Source organism: Trachurus japonicus, chromosome 15, assembly GCF_045865225.1.
Source record: "Trachurus japonicus isolate A0001 chromosome 15, Traja_1.0".
In the NCBI taxonomy this organism is placed as follows: Eukaryota; Metazoa; Chordata; class Actinopteri; order Carangiformes; family Carangidae; genus Trachurus; species Trachurus japonicus.
Genome location: NC_140921.1, coordinates 21,059,749 through 21,079,928, shown reverse-complemented (window position 1 = coordinate 21,079,928; position 20,180 = coordinate 21,059,749). Strand labels below are relative to the sequence as shown.

The window sequence follows — 20,180 nt, the reverse complement described above, 5'->3', positions numbered from 1 at the left end:
TCTTCCTGATCCTTCTGAAAATCATTTTCTATGGCAATGCTCTGCCCTCAATCTATATTTGGCAACAGTGTCTTTAATCTCTCATTAATGTATGTAATGATGAGGAATGATGCTCAACAGATGTTCTAGAGGGAAGTTTTATTGGGGACAGGCTTCACTACTACATCTCTCAGAAAATGTTGGCTGGTCCCAACAAAGACTACTGAGAGTATAAAGTGGAAATCTAAGATGTAGAGGAATGCAAAATGTGGGGTATTTAAGACAAAAATGCAAGGCTAATGGGAGAAACAACACGCATGCCAGCGCAGATTAACTTCACAGAAAAAAACATGGAGTGCATGCTTCTTTTTATAACCCTCAAATGAAGAATGAAACCTGCTTGAGCTTTTATGGGAGGACTGCACTCTCTGATCTAAGTCTTCTCTGTGAGGTCGCCCTGTCCCTGGGAAATGTCTCATTGTTAACAGGCTGCCACTGAATGACCGCATTACTAAAGTTTATGGGCCGAGACGATTCAGGGAGTGTCTGCTTTGTCCTTTCTCACAAAAGCTGCTGGAGACGAAGGATTTATCGGTTCCGTTGCCACAGAAATGCCGTGGCGACGGAGGAAGGGGGATCTGCGGCACTTTGCTGTCACTGCTGTGTGCAAAGTTGTCAGTGACAGGCTGAAGGCAGCATCCATCTGCGTTCCCTGCCACTACAAATCAGTGGAGGATAATGCAGCTGCCCCGCTCCACCACGTCACTACTCGAAACTGCGATCATGACTCTGCAGTGAGGTGGACAGGAGCCTACAGCCATTTCCTCCTCACTCCTGAGCCAAAAAGAGAAGCTGAGATGGGAATGACTCATTAGGGAGTCAAACATTAGATGCTGTAGGTGTGAACAGAAACAGTTTGTAGCAGAGGATGAAAAGAGCTGAGGCCTGCAGTATATGGGCTGGAGCTATTAACTTAAAAGGAAAAAGACCTTGAGGGTCGCTTTGGAGAAAAGTGTTTCCACTTTGTAACCAAGTCGACCGTCTCAACAGCTGCCAGCTCCAGCTTCTTTAAATTCTACTTCTCCTATTGGACAAATATTAGAGCTGCTTCAGACATAATAACGCAGCTCTCACCCCCAGGACGGCCATGAATAGCTCGGCTTCAGGCCTAAATCAGATGGCAATGAATACCACGGGGAGGCAACATAAACAAGGCCACAATTGAAATGACACAATAGAGTGGGATTACACAACTTTCAGACACCGAGCCAGTAGATAATATCATCATCACAGGAACCATGGAGAACCCAACGGGTCTTGGTACAAACTGTACTGGCTCAGCCATGATCTCAGTCTGCCACATAAAACCACTGTGTGACACTGAATGGGGATCTATTCAGGACCAGATACTGTGTTGTAGCGTCATGTCTGTGTGTAGTCACATGATGACAAAACCTGTACTGGCATGTACTTGTACTGTCCTACAAAGTTGTACCAGGACACGTTTGACAGCGGCAGATTTATAACTGAAGTGTTTATCTGTCCCTGAATGAAATGTCATTGAAACAGAATAAAGGTGAGTGGGTTATTCGAAATACCTTTGCATCCACAATAGCGGGCAGAGTGTTTGCCTGATGAAGGACTTGGCACTCAGATCTCATTGCAAATCCACAATGGAGACCTTTAGAGAAAACAGGCTTGTTTCACTGAAAGAAAATAACATACAAATCCACACTGGTGATGTGTAAAATGTCCTGGCATCAAAATGTAAAAACAATATCAAGTGATAATATTAGGCCTACCTGTGAATTCGGTCTTTGGTGTGTGAACTTTTCAAACGCACTCTACTGTACAGACGTTGCTCTCCTCTGCTTAAGCTCTAATTGAGGTTTTAAAGTGAACCACACCGTGAGTAAAACTCTGGTTACCAAGTTACACAGGACAATACAAAAGAGTTTAAAGCTCATTGCAGAAAACCTCCACACGTTACAAACATTTAACTATGTTTGTGACCCTGCACAGAGATTTAATTTGTGTCCAAGGTTTGCATGCGATTGTCATTTCCTTCAAAGTTTCCCTTTGAGTGGTTTAATGATCAGCGCAATAAAGTGAAGGCAGCTGAGGTAAAACAACAAAGAAACCAGAGGAGTCTTTATGGCGCAGTTTTGTTTGGTGTATTTTGCTGAGTAATGTTTTTTTTTTTTTTACTGGTTTGTCTCTAGGCCCTCAAGTTGTACAGTCTCTGTCTCTCTGACTTACACAAGTTCACTGCTCTTTGAGTATGGAAAAGTCAGGGTTAATCTTTCTGGAGCTTTAACAGACATGTGGACCAGATTTTTAGTACTAACACTGTTTATCTCATGTTGCTGCCTGTATTGTGTTGTTTGATGTGACAAAAGAAAGGCAGACTGGGGGTAATTTCCTGAAGGGATCATGCACCTGGACCCTACAGTACACTGATCAACCCTGCTTAACAGGAAATCTAAGAAGCTTAGAACACTAATGCCCAAATGGCTTCAGGTAGCAACAGTGGCAACAAAGAGCCTTTACACAAACTGGCTGAGAACTGGCCAGAAGTGTGAAAGAAATCCAAATGACTGCAAATCATCATCACGTAACAGACTTATAGAAGCACAACAACATTAAGCAGAAACTTTAAAGGCTCAGGGACACTTGTGTAATTTAAAAAAACGTGTTTTTACTTCAAATGGCATAAAATCATCAGCTGAGAAAAAACATTTGACAGTACAAATATTTAGTAAATATTAAATACTGTACAACACTGATAAATCCCTACAAAGGATATAACCCTCTCATTAGAGGAAAAATAAACAGTCCAGTTTGGTTTCAGCAGCAGGCTCATATAAAGCCCTGTTGTTGACAGCTTATTGTTCTCCAGCACAAAGGAACGGTTTCGCGTCCCTTTAGGCAAAGCTCTCTGCCAATCCACAGGCGCCCCGCTGAAAACAAAAACCATGTGCAAAGGACAGGAATATTAAGGTATTAAAATCAAAACTTCAACAAAACATTGAATAGGCAAAAGCAAAGTCCCTGGTGTACCGTGACAAGCAGTGGAGGAGTTAGGCTGCAAATAGCTTAAGCTTTAAAATCAGATTTTTTTTTGTTAAGAAGTCAATGTCAGAGTGAATCATGTTCAGATCAAATTGAAGCATCTGTTTCTGTTTTTGTAAGTAGCCTAAATGCAATTTCTAATGGTAGCGACGTCTATTTTTAGGAAGTTGTAATGAAAAAGACCCTCAGGACAAATTGACATTCCTCCGGAGAGATGCGTATGTTCTCCCCCCTCATTTACAAAGGTTCAATTTCACAAGATTCAAATTTAGTGTATGCCGTGCCACAGCAGCAGGCCTATATCAGTGCCAGTCCATCGTCTCCTCGTTGGAAGTTTAGAAAAGAGCTCAGTCTTCAGGTGTCAGCAGCCTTTAAGGTGCGGGAGTGCAGAAAGTTTGTCCACTTTTCCCAAAGCAGCGGCGTTTTCGACTCCTTTCAGCCACTCTTTACATTTCCTGACAACAGTCTCATCCACATCTCCATCCTCTTCTTCATACTCCACATCGTCGTACTTGTATTGATCGTTCAACAGTGATATTTTAACGATGGCGGTGATGTCCTGCTCGGCGCTCTCCACTTTGGCGACGGGAGCGCAGCCCTTGGAGACTCCGTGCGTCTTTTTGGATGGAAAAACTCGCCTGTGCCGAAAGTCCGCGGAGGCACAACACTTCTGCTGCTTTGCCAACATCTGTTTCTCTAGATTGCGTTTTTGGATAACGAGAATGGCCTCTGGAGTGAGGCTGAGGGTAAACTGAATCTCCTTCTTCCCTTCGTCTTTGCTATGCAGCTGTCTGGCAGAGTCCATGGAGCTGGAGCGCCTGACTCCCTCCGATGAGTCCTGAGGTTTGGGCACCGAGAGCCAGGAGCACTTTCCCTGAGACTCCTGAGCGGCCCCCGGTTTCTGAGCCGGGCTTTTACTCTTGTCTTGGTGGGCTTTACGCCCCAGATTCCTTAAATTCGCCGCAGCCCATGAGGTGGACTGCTTCCCCTTGTCGGACCCTCCTTTCTCTCCACCCGATTTGCTGGTGATCTCAGACTGAGGAGGCACTCCGTTGGCTTTCTTTTTCCCGAATAGTTCCCTGCCGGGAGATGAGATCCGCTGGTGGAGGCTGATGGGCGGAAAAGGCATCGTTGTAGGCTAATATCTTGGAAGCGATCAGGATATAAAAGCGTGCAAATGTTCAAAGTGCAGATGAGGAAGCCCTGCGCAAAGCGGCGAGGGGAGCTCTGTGTGCATTATCCAACGGCGACGTGGAGGCAGGCTGGAGGTGCACCTGTTGTCCGCGCCGGCTGGAGTTCAACTGGTGCACACGCTCGCTCAGCCTGGCTGCTTTATGGTCGCGGCGGCAGGAAGGCGTGGTCAGGAGACGCACCGAACAAAGCCGTGAAAAAACTGGTGATGTCATATCATCATTTGCAATAACTTCCTCAAACGACGAGCCACATCCACCTCATGTTACCCTCGTGTTTTCTCACAGTGCCGCTGTGCTGTCACTAGACCACATGGCACACATCCAAACTCCCAGCATCTGTTTAATAGACACTCTGAAAGCCAAGGAGTGCATTCAAAGAGATGAGGTTTAGTGACTAATCTGATTCACTGAGGATGACTAATTTTGGTCTGTTTATAAGAAATAAACAATTACTTTAAACAGACAAATTAACTGGAAATGAAGCAGATACAGTAGGGCTCCATACTGTTTAGTCCTTGGTGCTTACAGAAAACTGTCCTTGAACTAACAAAACATGTCAGTGACACAATGACATGCAGTTTGCCCCCCCCTCCCCTTTCACTCAGCCAATACAGCCTCAAATGTCAATAAACGGATGTATAGAGAGTCCATAGCCATGCAGCCTATGAAAGAAATCTGGGGTTTAAAATACAAATAGTCTACAATATTGATTTCTCCTCCTTTCTGCTGTTGTCTGCTCTTTCACCCGGACAGTTCCACAATTGATTCAGCGTGATTTTGTTTCCCTCAGTGTAGGGTATAAGAAGAAATCAATATTTCCTTCCAAATGTATGGCATGGCATGACATGGAGTCATGCAACTGATATTGTGTTGCTCTGATTATTCCTACATCATTACATGACGTTTTTGTGTATTTTCATTTCTTCAAATCCTTAGAGCAGAATTATATTCCTCCAGTGATTCAATTCACTCCTCTCTACCTTGGGGCAACCTGACAACTAGCGGTGTTAATAAATGGCATGGAAATTACCCTTAGAAACACAGGCCGAGTTATTTATTCATCTATGAGCCAGATCATGAGGTTGGACATGGGAGGCAGACTTGTTTAATTTAAGCGGCTGTTGTGGCGTGGGATCCCTCTTCTCTCTGACATAAGAATGGATTAGATGTAATGAAGAGGAAACAGTCGGGACACTAACAGATTGCCGAGGTCAGGGTACTTCCCCTTCATCCTCCAACTTTGGCGTAATCCAAAAATGGCGGGTAAAGAAATCAGATCACAAAAACAACCACGGCCCCTTCATTCTACGGCATGATTTTATCCCTAAGATTACTCTGAGAGGGATTTACCAGGTCTCCGACAAGTTAGTTGAACAAGTAGTACTGAGGGGAGATTTTGTGCATGTTAATCCACCACAATATTACACAAGCGTCTAAAGAAACAATGTGGGGGCTGCAAAACAAGAAGTAAAAGGCTGTTATTTAGTCACATCAAGTACAAAGAAAAGCCTGAGGCACGTTTCTGGGCAAAAACTGCAGCTGATACATGGGTGTTTTCTGTTCATCCTCCAGTATAAACCAAACTCTGGGGATGTATTTATGACCAAGTGCCAGTCCAACGTACTCCAAGAAATGAAACACACCTTTTCATTGGGATAATGTACACATCTGCACCACAGATGGGGGGTAGGCAGAGGTTATGAGTCTTTCCAGAGGAGGTTGTCATGACAACCGCATCCTCAAAGGATATGCCATGATGCTGAAGCAATATATGGACCCCGATGCAAGCTATACTGGGTTATTAGGTCACGTCAAATTCACAATGCTCAGAAAAGCGTAATTAACTGGGTCGTTTCTACATCTGCCAGGAAATCACATCTGAAAAAAAGGAGAAGCAATTTTGATGTAATTTCTTGAGCTTGCAGAGTGCGGGGGGAGGTTGGGGGTGATCAAATACACACAGAACACTTACAGACTAAACAGGAGCTGCGTTTTGGTCTTTAATCTCTTTAGCTTTGCTGGAAAAAACCCAAAAGAGCAGTGGATATCATATATCCCAGTGCATCATCAGTGAAGCAGTGTCTCAACCCCCTCAGGGAAAATGATCATATATAAACAGAGTAGCATCTGGGAGTCTCTTTATACATCAGTGCGTCATACACAGATTGAAAACAGAAAGACGATGTGTTTTAATAGTGTGTGTGTTTAAGAAGTCAAAACGCCATTTACAAGTCCAGAAGAAAATAGAAATTCACACTGTTAAAGCTGTAAATATGAATGGTTGGTCACTGTGTCAACAGATCTCTGTATATAAATGTTTGTGTACTGTGTACACAATATTAAGGCACTTTCCCTGCATTTTAACTGTATAAAATCTTCAGAAAACATAAGAATATCTTTAAATATATTAAGCATTAAAGGCACTCATATCTCTCATCAAAGCAAAAAGAGTGATGAATGTTACAATCTGATTATTGTTACAAACCTTTAGCTATAGACCTAAAAAGCAAAAATTCACAGTAGGAAAAAGCCACAGTAAAAAAAATTTGGAGATAAAGTGTATACACAATTTAGATTTATATTTTACGGAGCCACTGTTCTTGGAGTTTGCATATTGGGACCAGTCTTCATATGGAATTAAGGACTCCGCAGTCCTAAGACAGACAGGTTGTGAAGCATTTCATCACAGCATCCCTGTGTGAAAGAAAAAAATGGTGAGAAAATATCCAGAGAAATTATCAACAGCATTATAAACGATAAAATGAAGTAGGGACGCGCAAGAAAAAAGATATGAAGGAGTGCAGCTCTAAAATTGTTCAGGAATAAATAAATCCACTGGAGGCTAAATTCGGTCATGCACGTAAAATCGAAAGCGACAAAAAAAGCACCTTGCACCCTTTGTTACGATGATTAGGGTGGGGCTCGTCATGAATAAGTGAGTGTGTTTTGGCGGGGAAGCACCACATGTTCAGATTGATGGGGGCTCCCGCTCTCTAGGTAGTCTGTGTTGAAGGATGATGCAATGTGAGTAATCACCTTGGCAACCACGGACCCTTGCCTACACTGTTTCCCTTCACAACGCTTGCTCTTGCCATCAATGTGTTGCTATGCAGACTTCGCCTGCAGCCACAGTCAAATTTCGGGTGGAGGAGGTGTGAAACCCGTCAAGGTTAAAAGGAGAAAGGGGGATCATAAGCAGGGAGGAGGAGGAGGAGGAGGAGGGGAGGTCAGTGGACAGACAGGAGACTCCCACCATCAAACGCCTTGGTAAGTCGCTTTGGTGTACAACACAAAATCATTCAACACCAAAGTCCTCCTATTATTCTTCCATACAGCATGCAGGTTGTTTTTATTCACTGGGGGCTTGGTGCTATTTAGAACTGCATGAATAAATAATCAGTCTCGGAGACTTTCTCCACTTCTGATTAAATATCAGAGCAACAGTCGCCTTAAAGCACTGTGGGAAGTGCACATGCAGCAGGATTTAGTACTTTGGTCTGAAGGCATGAGAGGTTATAAATAGGCAACAAGGTAAAATACATTAAAGGATCAAGTCCACTGGCCATGTGGCGTTGTGGCTAGCCAGGTATCACAGTTTCTGTGACCACAGACAGGAATGGGAAAGGCACAGACTTTATGCTTATGCTAAAAGACTAATGCTTTTTATGTGTCACCCAGAGTGATAAAGGCCTGAGATGAAAAGACGCAGCTGCTCTCTAGCAACACTGAAAACAAAAGAGAGCAAAATGATGAAATCTAAATTAAATGAAAAATGGATTAGAGTAAGAAGCTTAAAGGAGAGAGGAGGATATGTTGACAAAAAATGGAAGAAATATAATAACAAAGGACTAAAAAAATAGACAAGTGATCACTTGGACCTGAGTGGTCAGCACAAACACTGGCTGTCAAATTTGCATTTCTCCATTGGAATTTGGTGTTTGGAAGGGTGGCATGGGAAAAAAAGGTCTTTGTCTCAGCTTTGTGTTGTTGTTAGCGTTTGTGTTGGGGGAGGGGACGCTATAGTTCGTCTCTCAGCTGTCAGAATGGATTACGGGGTCGCCCAAATACACACGGCACTAAGTGAGGGGGCTGCATGGGGTGGGGGATCTGGGGCTCTCACCAAAATGAGACATAACCCTGCTTACAGCTGGACTGGAAAAACAACATCACACCTCATGCTTGGCACGTGCCACTGAGGTGGGACGCCATATGGCACAAATTGAGAAGTAAATACCTGAGTACATGGGAGTATTTTCTTTCAGTGCCACTAAGCTCCATATTGTATATGTTGTACAATAAACACAAAGAAAATGAGCTATGAGGACGACTGATATTCTTTTCTCTGGATTGTTTTTCAGGACAAGGGCTTTAGGTGTAGATCTAATTAATATTTTGCTGTGTGCTTCCACCCTGTAGAGCTTAATATAAGCTCATCAACAAGTAATGTAAAAGCTACAAGGGGGGAAGAAATACCTTTGGCAAATCTGGCTTAAAGAGCATTATATCTAGGAATGATTTGATTTAGATATTATGAATAAAGCGAGTAACGTCACAGGGCTACTGCACAGTGTGAAACAACAAGCTGCCATTTGTTTGACACAGAGAGCCTGCGCTGGTCGTAGTGGGGGATTACAGCCATATGGTGGAGGCAAACAGTGTTTAGAGGAAAAATAAAAACATGTTTTCATTGCAGTGTCGCGTAACGTTTTCCCTCCAGTGTGTGGGGTGTGACAGTGTAGGGCATTATATTAGATTAGATATAAAGGGTAGGGGAAAATGAATTTAATTTGTAGGTCAAGTGAACGGCCAGCTCAAATATAGAAGATAACAGACTTCACATAACATGTTTCAGGATTTGTGCAGACAAAACACAGCTCATAAAATGATTTTATCTTACCTGGCAAATGGAATGTAAGAGATGCTATACCTGAAAGAGAGAAACACAAAACATGATTATGAGGAGAAAATGTTTACAGTAAATAAAGATATCTAAATCTAATCTAATCAAATCCAAGTCAACAAAATACATTTTTTATATACAATGCCATTAGTACTTATTTCAAGCTCATGTATAATTAATGTGACGTCACCCTTAGATTTGCCTCCGCTGGCCTCACAGTTAAAATTTAAGGTCGCTTTAGTTAAACATTTACAGTCAAGTTGCTATTACTTTGCTGCTCCATTACAAAGACAAGTCAACGTGTCTTTAAATCACCACAACATATAACTGTTCCTGTACTTCTATATGTCACATCATGTAGTATCATTAGAAACCCAGGAATCTTTACTCTAGCTTAAGGTTCACTTAGTTTTAATGATAACTTTCAGCATGCCTTGGGTTTGTAATGCTGTAAAGTAAGGAGATTTAAGATTAAATGCAGAGAGAAAGTAATGTGATTAAAACAAAGAAAAAAGCCCCTGATTAGAAAACTAAAATATGTAAAATATGTGAAGAATCTGCTACAGCAGTTGGATTATTAACTAGAGCTCAAGCCTGAACATGATTTCCAACTTATGTGATCACAAGTTAACAGGAAATCTTCCTCTGCCCCCCCTGAGCTGTGACAGAGGTTTTAACTACTGTAGCATATTTTAAGTACATATTCTTAATGTCCAAACAAAACAAGTCAACTGTTTAATTATTACTTCCTTCTGCTGTGCTCTACACTGAGTCAATGACAGCCAGGAAAGCTTCAGTGTCATATGGTCACTTCGGCCTGAGGACTGGACTTTGCCCACTTCACTGTGTGGGTCGGTGGCGACGTCTTATGACAGAGCCACCTTCACACAGACCTCTGTGTGCCTGCGTGGGAGTGCACTATGCCCTCCAGTCTGTTATGAGTGAGTCTGGGATGTGTGACTTTGTGGTTTCCATGGTGATGCCTCTGCGATAGGAGGCAGAGCGGAAGTGAATGTCCTGCATGGAGGTGCGAAAGCAGTGTAGTCATGATGAGGCTGACACAGTCCTGCTCTATGATGCGCTCAGACCGTCCGCTCCTGCTGTTTGTGTTTCCATACACAGTTCACACACCGAAACTCTTTTGTTGCTGCTGTGCAAATATGCACAAATTGATGAACACGCAAGCGCTGACATGCCAACACACATCCGTGACAGCTCTTATTATTCACTACTATGTGGCACCTTAACCTCAATGACCTTAATACAACATGTCCTCCTTTCTCAGTCTGCTAGTCTGGTTTTTATGCAGGGTCCATAAAAGCAAATGTAAGAGCCTGAATTCAAAAGTAACAGGAGCACTAGTACACATAACACAAGTGTTCACATTTTAAATGTTTAGTCAAACAAATGTGAAACAGAAATGGCAATCCCAATTCTCCAGAGCCAAAGGTGACGTCTAGACCCACTAACACCACCAAAAATATACTCTTTTTCTCTTATAAATATACGCTTTCAATGTTAAATAAACCCAATCCAAATCCTCACATTATAGGAAGGAGGAAATGTTGGCAATTAAAATATCCAAGTTATCGAAATTTGCAGGTAAATAAATCAATAAACTTGAAATAACAGAGCCATTTTTTGTATTTTGTATACAGATAGTCTGATGGAGCCATTCACCTGTGATTCTGGCAGTAGTAGCAATAGTAGTAGTAGTAATGACCCCAGAGACAGCTGGCACTGACTTTGTCTTGGTTGGAAATGCCTGTCTACCTTTCTTGCCAGGGCGACATCAGTGTGTCAAAACAAGTAGGTCCACACTGATCCTGATTACCTACATGGCAACAGGCCAAAAACATACTGAGCTCCTGTGCCACCTGGCATGACCTACCTACCAGTCTTATTAAACACCACTGACTCCACCTGTGTGTCAAGTAGACATCACTGATTGCTCAGGCAAACTAGGGCAAATCCTTGTAATCAAACTACTCATGGTAGAATACATGTACTTCTTTTTAACTTTAGATGATTTCCAGCGTATTTCCATTGTGTTCCAAGTAAAAAAAAAAACGTATTCAAAATATCTTGAAAAGATATGGTGCTGTTCACTGTGCCAATGATTGTGTACGTTCATTGCACGTGCCGACTGCAGTAAATCAGCTTATTGCTTCAGCGGCGTGATTATCTCAACTCACGGACATGGATAACTCAAGCCAAAGCAGCTGGACCAAAGTTCTCTGTCACGGAGAAGATGGCTTCATCTGCGTTGGTGTGAGTGATGATGAGTAAATGAATGTGCCAAATGTAGCAAAGAAGAGCGATGGCTCAGATTCTTCAGTCACACTTACCATGTCATCGCCAAAAACTGCAGAATACAGAAGATGATAGCCAGTCCCTTTTTATGCCACTGTAAAATAAAACAATGGTTATTCTGACAGTTCAAAATGCTGCACTAAAACAATTTAAAACAATAGTCTGAAAACTATGTGTTATCTACTTACCCAAAACACTGCACAAAGTGTTAAGAGAAGGCAGAGCTGGTGAAAAGAAGAAAGGAATGATTACAGTGTCAACTTGTATGGTTGTAATGTCAGATCAATTTTACAGGAATTGTACAAATCGAAAAATAAGGAAAACATGTTAATCTGTTGACGGAAAATGACAATTGAGTCAAACTGGAATACAGTATGTTGTCAAGATCAGTCACCTTATCTTCTCAACTCTTTAAGACTGCAAGGTAAAGAGCATCAGACCCCTAATTGAACATGGCCTTCTAATCCAAAGCCAGAAACACCTTTCAAGGGTAGGTGACAGCAGATACACTATAGATAAAATGTTGCCTCCCCTCAAGAAGGATTTACCAGTATTGAGAAAACCATTTCCAATACAGAAAAAAAAAAATTCAATATAAACTGGAAGACATAGAAAAACCCAGAGAGTCAAGATAAGAGTTCATATCAACAGTGAAAGTAGTTACCAGCATAACAATGGTGGCTATCAGTCTTGTTGGCTCAAACATTCGCTTCAGCTGTTTTAACGGTCCCATTAGGAAGCAGGTGCTATAGAAGAAGAACAAAGAAACAAGAAAGGTAACAGTTTTTAAACATCAGAAAATAATGGTGTGAATTGTTAATCCAGGATCTGAAAAAACCTCTTGAATGAGATGTGAAATGTCCTTAAGTATCTACAACCAGACCCAGCTGCCCTTGATTCAACTTTCCCTACGTTTACATTAAATTTGCATTTCCTTTTTAGCAGCTGATTTTATCCACAGAGAGTTACAAGTGAGGGACTCACCAGAGGGCTGGAGAATTTTCACAGATATCTAGGAAATGTTTTTTTCTTGACGCCTGGTGCTTCCCTTTTTACGCTGAAGTGTAATTTCATTGCACTTAGTCATTCGATGTGTCAAGCAAGTGTGTGTTCATTTTCAGTTTCTGTAGGTGCTTTTGTCATCGCAGTCGCAGTCTTTTATGCCAATTCTATTTGCAAAGGGTTTTATTAAAAGAGCAAATATCACCATGATCTGCTAGGACAGACATTGCGCACATACTTGTTTATTGTGGAGGATTTCCAAACAGTTCTCATTGTGTGTGCGCACACACACAGACACACACACAAACAAATCTCTTCTGAGGGACATACATGTCTGGTGGCCACCACCATCAAATTGACACTACATGTGGCATGCATTAGGAGGGTAAATATTTCATGGCCAACACCAAGACGACACACTTAAAACCTCCTACATGATGCATGCGTGACGTCAGTAAATGTATCGAGACAAAGGCTTTCCCCACTGACGCGGCACGCAGCTCTGGGCTCGGCAAAGCTGTGTGGGTAGAGGGAGTCTGTGGAGCGTCACATCTATTAGATGAGACATGAGAGTAGTCAGTGTTGACGCAGGCTCTTTCTACTGGTCTGCCGAGAGGGATGGATGCTTTTTTATTTTCAATTGCTGCCTTAGTGTGACAGAGGCAGTAATTATATCCAGACACATACAGTGCTACTGCTGAATAGGGAGAAGAAAATCAGTCATCTGTCTCTCGGCGCATTCAAGAATTATTTAAACCGCTTCTATTTGTCACTATTTGTTATGCTGCAATTTATGCAAATAAATTCAATTTCCCCCATCATTAATCTACACTCAGTAACCTATAATGACAAAGCAAAAACAGACATTTCAAGAGGAAAAAGAGTGTAGAAATACTCCATTTTCAAAAGTATTCAGACTTGTTGCTATGATGCTTGAAATTAATCTCTGGTGCGGTGCCTTCTCTTGATCATCTTTGAGTTGCCTCTACACCTTGGTAGGAGATTATAAACAAAGTTGCATGATTTGGAATGGCCCTTTACTGTAGAGGCGGTCTCAGCTGACAATCTTCATCAGAACAAAAACCAAAGCGTGAGGTTGAAAGAACAGCCAACAGAACTCAAACACAGGACTGAGTTGGTCCAGAGCAGCAAAAATATTATAAGCACAATGGTCTCCATAAAAGCTTTCCCTGCCTCCTAGTCTAAGTTGGTGATTTTGGCCCCCGCCTTGATTAAAGCGTGTGAGCATGGGGGCCGTTCAGAAGTAGCGTCTTTTGCAGGCATTATTACTTGGAGAAGAAGGGCTGTCTTCCCCAACTGATCCTGTGTGGCGATGGGAGAAACTTGCTTTAAAAAGCACCTAAAGATCAAACTGTGAGAAACAAAATTCTCAGGTCAGATTAAACTAATATTGACCTCTCTGACCTCAAATCTACGAGTCATGGCAGGAGTGGGGGGTGTTGTATGCAGCAGGGACAAGGTCAGTACTGAATGAATGTTGAGAAGAGCAAAGTACAGCGACATCCTTGATGAAAACGAGGTCCACATTCATCTTCCAAAATTACTACGACCAAAGGCATACAGCCAAGCCAAGAGACAATACAGGAGTGGCTTCAGGGAAATGTGAATGTCCTTGAGTGGCCCGGCCATAGTCCTGACTTGAACCCAATCTCTGGAAAGACCGCCAACATTCCCCCTTCCAACCCGACACGGTCTGAGAGGATCTACAGGGAAGAATGGCAGAAAATCCCCAAATCCAGGTGTACAAAGCTTGTGGCATCACAGCCAAGAGGACTCCAGACTGTAATCACTGCCAGTGCTTCCCCTGAGTAAAGACTCAGAATACTTGTGCCAATATGATATTTCAGTTTTTTATTTCTATAATAGACTGAACACTGAGTGTAGATCTTTCAAATCAAAATGATTTTATCTGATTAGGCTGCAACTTTACAAAATGTGGAAAAAAAGTGAGGGGCTCCGGGTGCCCTCTGAAGGTCAACCAAGACTGGGATTTTACAATTAATTTGACAAAAGACGAAGCAAAACTCGAGGGTGGATGACAACAATGTTGCACAAAGAATATATTAACAAGACTACATTTTATGGTATCCATGTTGTCAAAGCCACATACAGGTGAAAAGTGGTTTAAGATCTTTAATATGTGACCCTTGCTGGCTTTGGATCAGTAACCTAGTTTATTGATGACTCTAAACCTGTCTGGACATATGATACCATCCTGTCTGAAAACAAACACCTCATCATGGTTCACTATCTGTCAAACCTGTCAAAGACATTGTTATTGGGTTCAGACCTTGGATTATATAGATTGAATCATCCATGATATTGTGAAAGCCACAACATGTTGATATCTAGTGATGATAAAATCTAATCTAAGTGGACAAAACGATGGATATATGGATAAGAAATCTTTTACCACTGTATTCAGTTACACACTTGGTTTTGTGCCAATTAGAATTATATGGAAAAATTCAGCTATCGCCTGTGTAAGGGCACAGTAATGACAGATCTGTAAGTATGGAGCCCTGTCTGTTGGAAGGAAACCATCTTGTATGCTTCTATAAAGAGGTGCTGCTATTTACTTGGTATACTCCCACAGAGCAAGCAAACACTAATGTCTTCTCTATTCAAAGTGTCAGACAGCAAAACAAACAATCAGGAGACACAGATAGCAGCCTGTTCCTAATGACCATTGTCCCTTTATCCCCAACCACTGCCTACAGCCTATTAAGCAGCATTTAATTAAGCAGAGTTAATCACATTATCAAGATCATAAAATTACATAACTCTGCAGAAATATTTCTATTGCACATCCTTCTACTTCTATGTTAAACCACACTTGTGCTGGGGCGGTGCGTGGCGCAGTGGGTAAAGCGGCCGCCCCATGTAGAGGCTACAGACCTCACCGCAGGCGGCCCCAGTTAGAATCCTGTGTCGGGCAGCCCTTTCCTACATGTCATTCCCCCTCTCTCTGCCTCCCCCTTTCCTGTCTATCTCTACTGTGTGCTATCAAATAAAGGCAAAAAGCCAAAAAATATACTTAAAACAAAAAAACACACACTTGTGCTCCTCAGAAAATTCCTACTCACAGGTAAGGCTGCCTAACAATTTTCTCTTATCCATGTCATGATTAACAGTCCGTTTCCAAAACAAAAGCACAACTGCAGGCTAGCACGCTCTCACTACATAGGTCTAGCATTGTGCAAGTTCATTTTCTATTAAGGCATAAATAGTCTCCATATGGCTACATGCGGCAGTGGCATAATTGGGGTTAGGGTGGCCTAATTTTACTTGCATTTAATTGGGTTGACACCATTTACTATGTGACCTTTTCATGAAACAGACTTGATGCAATGTGATTATGATTCTGTTCATTTAAACTGTAGCCGTGCTTATAACTAATGCTAACACTAATCTGATTTAATCTAGGAGATTATCATTTCAGATATAATCCCATAGTCCTGTGCTGAATCAGTGATCACCAGCATTTATCACCAATATCTGAATGTCAATATCAGTAAATCAGACTGAAAAAATCTCATGGTTCCTCAAGCACTACGTTGTGTGGGTTGGGTGACAGGTGCCAAGTGCACACAGGAGAATGACAGCGAATTACAGTGATGTCTAATTGATGTGTCTTCTTTCTGTACTGTACAGCCTAGAAGCAAACTCTGGAGAAATGTGTATCTTTGCCAAAGGATGACAGGATGATTGCAGGGTGTGGTGGCTGATATCAGAGTGTACCAGTCTGCAGCTCATTATTTGTTGCATTCCTGGCAGTGTGCCACGCTGGTGAGGAAATTACAACATCAATTTAATACCAACCAGACCTGGGCAGGACTTACCTGGAAAGAGCAGCGACATTCCCTAATGTGTAGAAGACTGCAAAGAGCTTGATTCCATTCGGAAGGAACAACAACGCCGAGCCCTGTAAAGACAACAAAACAGCCCGTCAGCTTCACAGAATAACATCAACACACTTTACTTTAGGAAGACAAAAGAAAATAAATGTTTTAGTTAGTAACTTAATGAATCCTGGACCTAAAGATTGAAAGAGTACCTCTTGTTATTTTTATTTAGTTGTTAACATAAATAAACAAGTAAATAAAACCCCCAAGGGATTATGTGGGCTGTTTTATGGTTGAGTGAAACACAATGACATAATGGGCTTCCACTAATACTAAAATACAACAAGGTTTTGCTAGGCTTTGTTAAAGAATCACTACCTTGACTTAATTCAAATTTTCAAACATATTGTCTATTTGGATTAGATTAGTCTCATGAAGCTGAAGGAAACATCAGTTTACTTAAGCATTGTTTTTGGCATCTCTCTTCCCCTCATTGTTATCATCACGTCAATATCTGTAATAAATGTCCAAAAATAAATTTTTAAAAGGGATGCCTTGTGATACGCACATTCCTTTAAGGTTTACTGCATGGGTCATGTGTGTGTGATTTTATGCACATATTCTCCACAGTTCTTGCTCGCGTTTACAATCCACGCCATTCAATACACGGCTTGGTAAATGTGTGTGTGGAATTGCTGCAGTCAGCACAGAGCTGAATGGAAGAGACATAAGAAATGTTGCTTAGTTGGCATAAACACAGAGATCTCCTAACTGTGAATTTCACAAGCAGTCCTCCACAGAGAAGTTGTGCTGTGGCTTTGTCAGTGTGAATTACCACTGAATTTTATCAGTAAGGGCTGTCTGTGACCATGTGCTGATTAAGTGAAAATGACATGTGCCAATCACTTACTTTTGACAGGGAACAATAATGTATTTTGATGGCAATTGTGCTTAGTCATATTAACAACTTGAGAATTTACGGTGTCTACATAGTGTCTACAAAACAGCAAACTGGAATAACTAACTTGGACTCTGCATTTTCTATGTCAGCATTAAGTAAGACAGAGCAAAAGCTGTCTCAGTTTCAAAGGCCGTGATACTCACAAGTATTGAACACAGGATGCCTGAAGCAAAGCATATGACGAACCATTTCACCCTGGTGCTGTAGCTGAGAGTGGTGGCATCAAGGACCTGGTGAGAACAATGGGAGGATGTCACAAGACAAACCTAATGACCTGCACAGAGACCCACAGGCTTCCTTCTCATGATTCAACTATGTTGGCTGGAGTTTTGCAGATAACACCCAGCTACTGTAGTAATTAAAACACAAAACACTCACAGCACAGGGCTAAGTTACAGTTACAGAGCAATACCCAGCAAACTGAACTTAGGCAAATGGGCCAATAAAATACAGGCTGATTTGGAAAAAGGGTTTTATTAGTAAGATAAAAATCCGCAGAGATATGCATAAGTCCAGGCACTAAAAGTCTCTAATGTTTCAGAGTCAAACTTAAACTTTAGAAACATGTAACTTAACTGTTACCACCACGAAAAACACAGGGTTGAAATTAGCATCTTACCTCATTTCCTTCTCATCGTGAACGCGTGTAAAAAAGCATGAATAAACAAATACAGTTTATGTGATGCCATCGTAATAAGATAAAAAGTAGCTTTAAACGGGGAGGAAAGAGAAACAAACATAAACATGCTAGCGGCACTGTTCAGTTGGCTAACGTTTAGCCAACTGCCAAACTGTCATGAACCGACATTTTTCTTTTTCCTTTTCTTTTTTTTACATGCCACTATTGATTTACTGGTAGACAACAAAACCATTTCACACGAACATTTATCTGAACGTTATCACAGGGTGTCAATGACAACACATTACTATTTTATTCACATTATTTACATTTCCACTGGCACGGCATTAGCGTTAGCAGAGTATGCTGTCACACAGCAGCCACCTACCTGTGCTGTGAGACCCAGCTCTTCATTCTCCTCTTGGCCGCTGAGCACACGACGGAGCTTGTCCATGGCTGCAGGGTAGCTCGATAACTTGTTCGAAAACAATGTTGTCCTATTTTTATAGTTATTTCTCACGGTAAGTCTTACTGTTTCACTATGACTACAAGTTTTTTATCGTCGGAGTAGCGACTCCCGACTTCCTGAACGGCACTTCCTCTCAGTACTGACTCAGAATCGGTTTGTCAGCGCCAACTGTGCACACGCAGGGTGTGCAAAAGCAAAACACTGACCGTGGATCAGCGCATGAGGACAACTTCACTGGTCCACTGCCTCGCAAATGTTGCTGCGTTTCAGTGCTGTCGGAAATTAGCAATTACAAAACAAACTGCAAAAAAAGACGAACATTTTGCGGGAAAAGGGAACTATTGCCACAAATTCATAATTTGACAGCATGTCACGCATGTGTTGCGGATGGTGGATTGCAAAATTTAATACAATTCAAAAACGTCTTTAACAAATCAGGTAGACAGCCATAGGGGCCTCTATTAAAAATCTTACCATATCTTATATAGTTCATGCGACAGCTGTATCGTTATCTAAAAGGCACGTCACGTGTTTCTCCTCTCGTTTTAACCATAGACCGTGTGGGTTTAACCTATAAATCTGTCTCAGCCTACTTTCTTCAAAATTAGTTCATGCAATGCGTCCATCTTTTTTGTCGCTTTGTCGCCACCCAGTGGTGATAAAGTGACATGACAAAAAGCGGTTGGCACAGTCAGCACAACACATGATATGAGCATGGTTGGTAGTTTAATTTGCTTATCTTGTGAATTGTGTTGGCTATGTATGCATACCTTAACTTTTAGTTAGTCAATGTCATTCAGAAAATTCCTTCAATGTTTTTAAGACAGGTGGAAAAGCAGATTGTTTTTTCAAGTAAGTAATCAACGATAGCAGTTTGTTTGTGCACACCCTGGTTCACCTTCCTCGTGACATATGGTGTAAGGTGTTGTAAGTCAAGACTATAAAATGTCGCCTTGTCTAGCTACAATATAACAGGCACCAATCAAGATACAGCAATGGAAGTTTTTTGACATTGGGTCACACTTTCCTACGAAGGGACATCATCATTGACAAGGCTTTTTATGTGTGTGCCAGCAGAAATCTTCATTATAATTAACCCTGAATACACAACACTTTCTGGCACAAGATAGACTAAACACAATCAAAGAAAAAAGGGTGGCACTGAAAACACATAAGATCACAACTGTTCATTGGTACATTTTGTGGCTCCTTCACTTTAAAGGCAGATGACTGTCCCTTACATACATGGAAAAATCTTGCTCCGGTTTCCTTCACAGTTCAGTCATCTTCTGTACACCCTTGGTGGACCATGTACTGTATGTCGACTGTCCATATTAAACTGTGCACATTTAACCATAGTCAAGATTGCAAATTTAAATTGGGATTAGATGTTCAGTTGTTCCTATACTGTAATGTAGTAGCCTATTAGCTACTACTGTAAAGGCCAAGTGGGAAGTCAAGATGTTTGCACTGACATGCACCTACTAGCTGAATATTGCATGGGTGTGCAACATGAGTGCATGCAATACAGGTGTTAGTCTCTTATTCGACTGCCTGACACTTGAATTATTGTTATTCCAAATCATTGTGTTTTATTTAGCACACCCAGATTTATCACGGCAACTGGTTTCTCACTGGGGATGTGGATGTTGCCCCTGGTTGGTGTGAGAGGAGTGCTTACCTATGGACATAGAAACTTCTCTGGCTCAGGCTGTCATCATAATCTTCTCCATGCGCGCCCTCATTGTTGTGTGGGTTTGTTATGTGCAGATCTACCTGGCCATGAAGAATTCCTAGAAGAAGTAA

The 20,180-nt window shown here is 41.6% G+C and overlaps 2 protein-coding genes across 2 annotated transcripts; both read right to left on the bottom strand.

Annotated features, from left to right (window-relative positions):
• Nucleotides 1-2,313: 2,313 nt before the first annotated feature.
• prr18 (proline rich 18) lies at nt 2,314-4,390 on the bottom strand. Its single transcript, XM_085800408.1, has one exon. It carries the CDS (start codon nt 4,178-4,180, stop codon nt 3,413-3,415), a length of 768 nt encoding a protein of 255 aa, XP_085656534.1. The 5' UTR covers nt 4,181-4,390; the 3' UTR covers nt 2,314-3,412.
• A 1,840-nt stretch (nt 4,391-6,230) lies between these two features.
• sft2d1 (SFT2 domain containing 1) lies at nt 6,231-18,515 on the bottom strand. The gene is made up of 8 exons (XM_085800409.1): nt 18,294-18,515; nt 17,430-17,516; nt 16,323-16,405; nt 12,122-12,203; nt 11,646-11,681; nt 11,493-11,551; nt 9,142-9,171; nt 6,231-6,938 (listed from the first exon to the last, which is right to left on the bottom strand). Exons 1-8 carry the CDS (start codon nt 18,357-18,359, stop codon nt 6,899-6,901), a joined length of 483 nt encoding a protein of 160 aa, XP_085656535.1. The 5' UTR covers nt 18,360-18,515; the 3' UTR covers nt 6,231-6,898.
• Nucleotides 18,516-20,180: the final 1,665 nt, after the last annotated feature.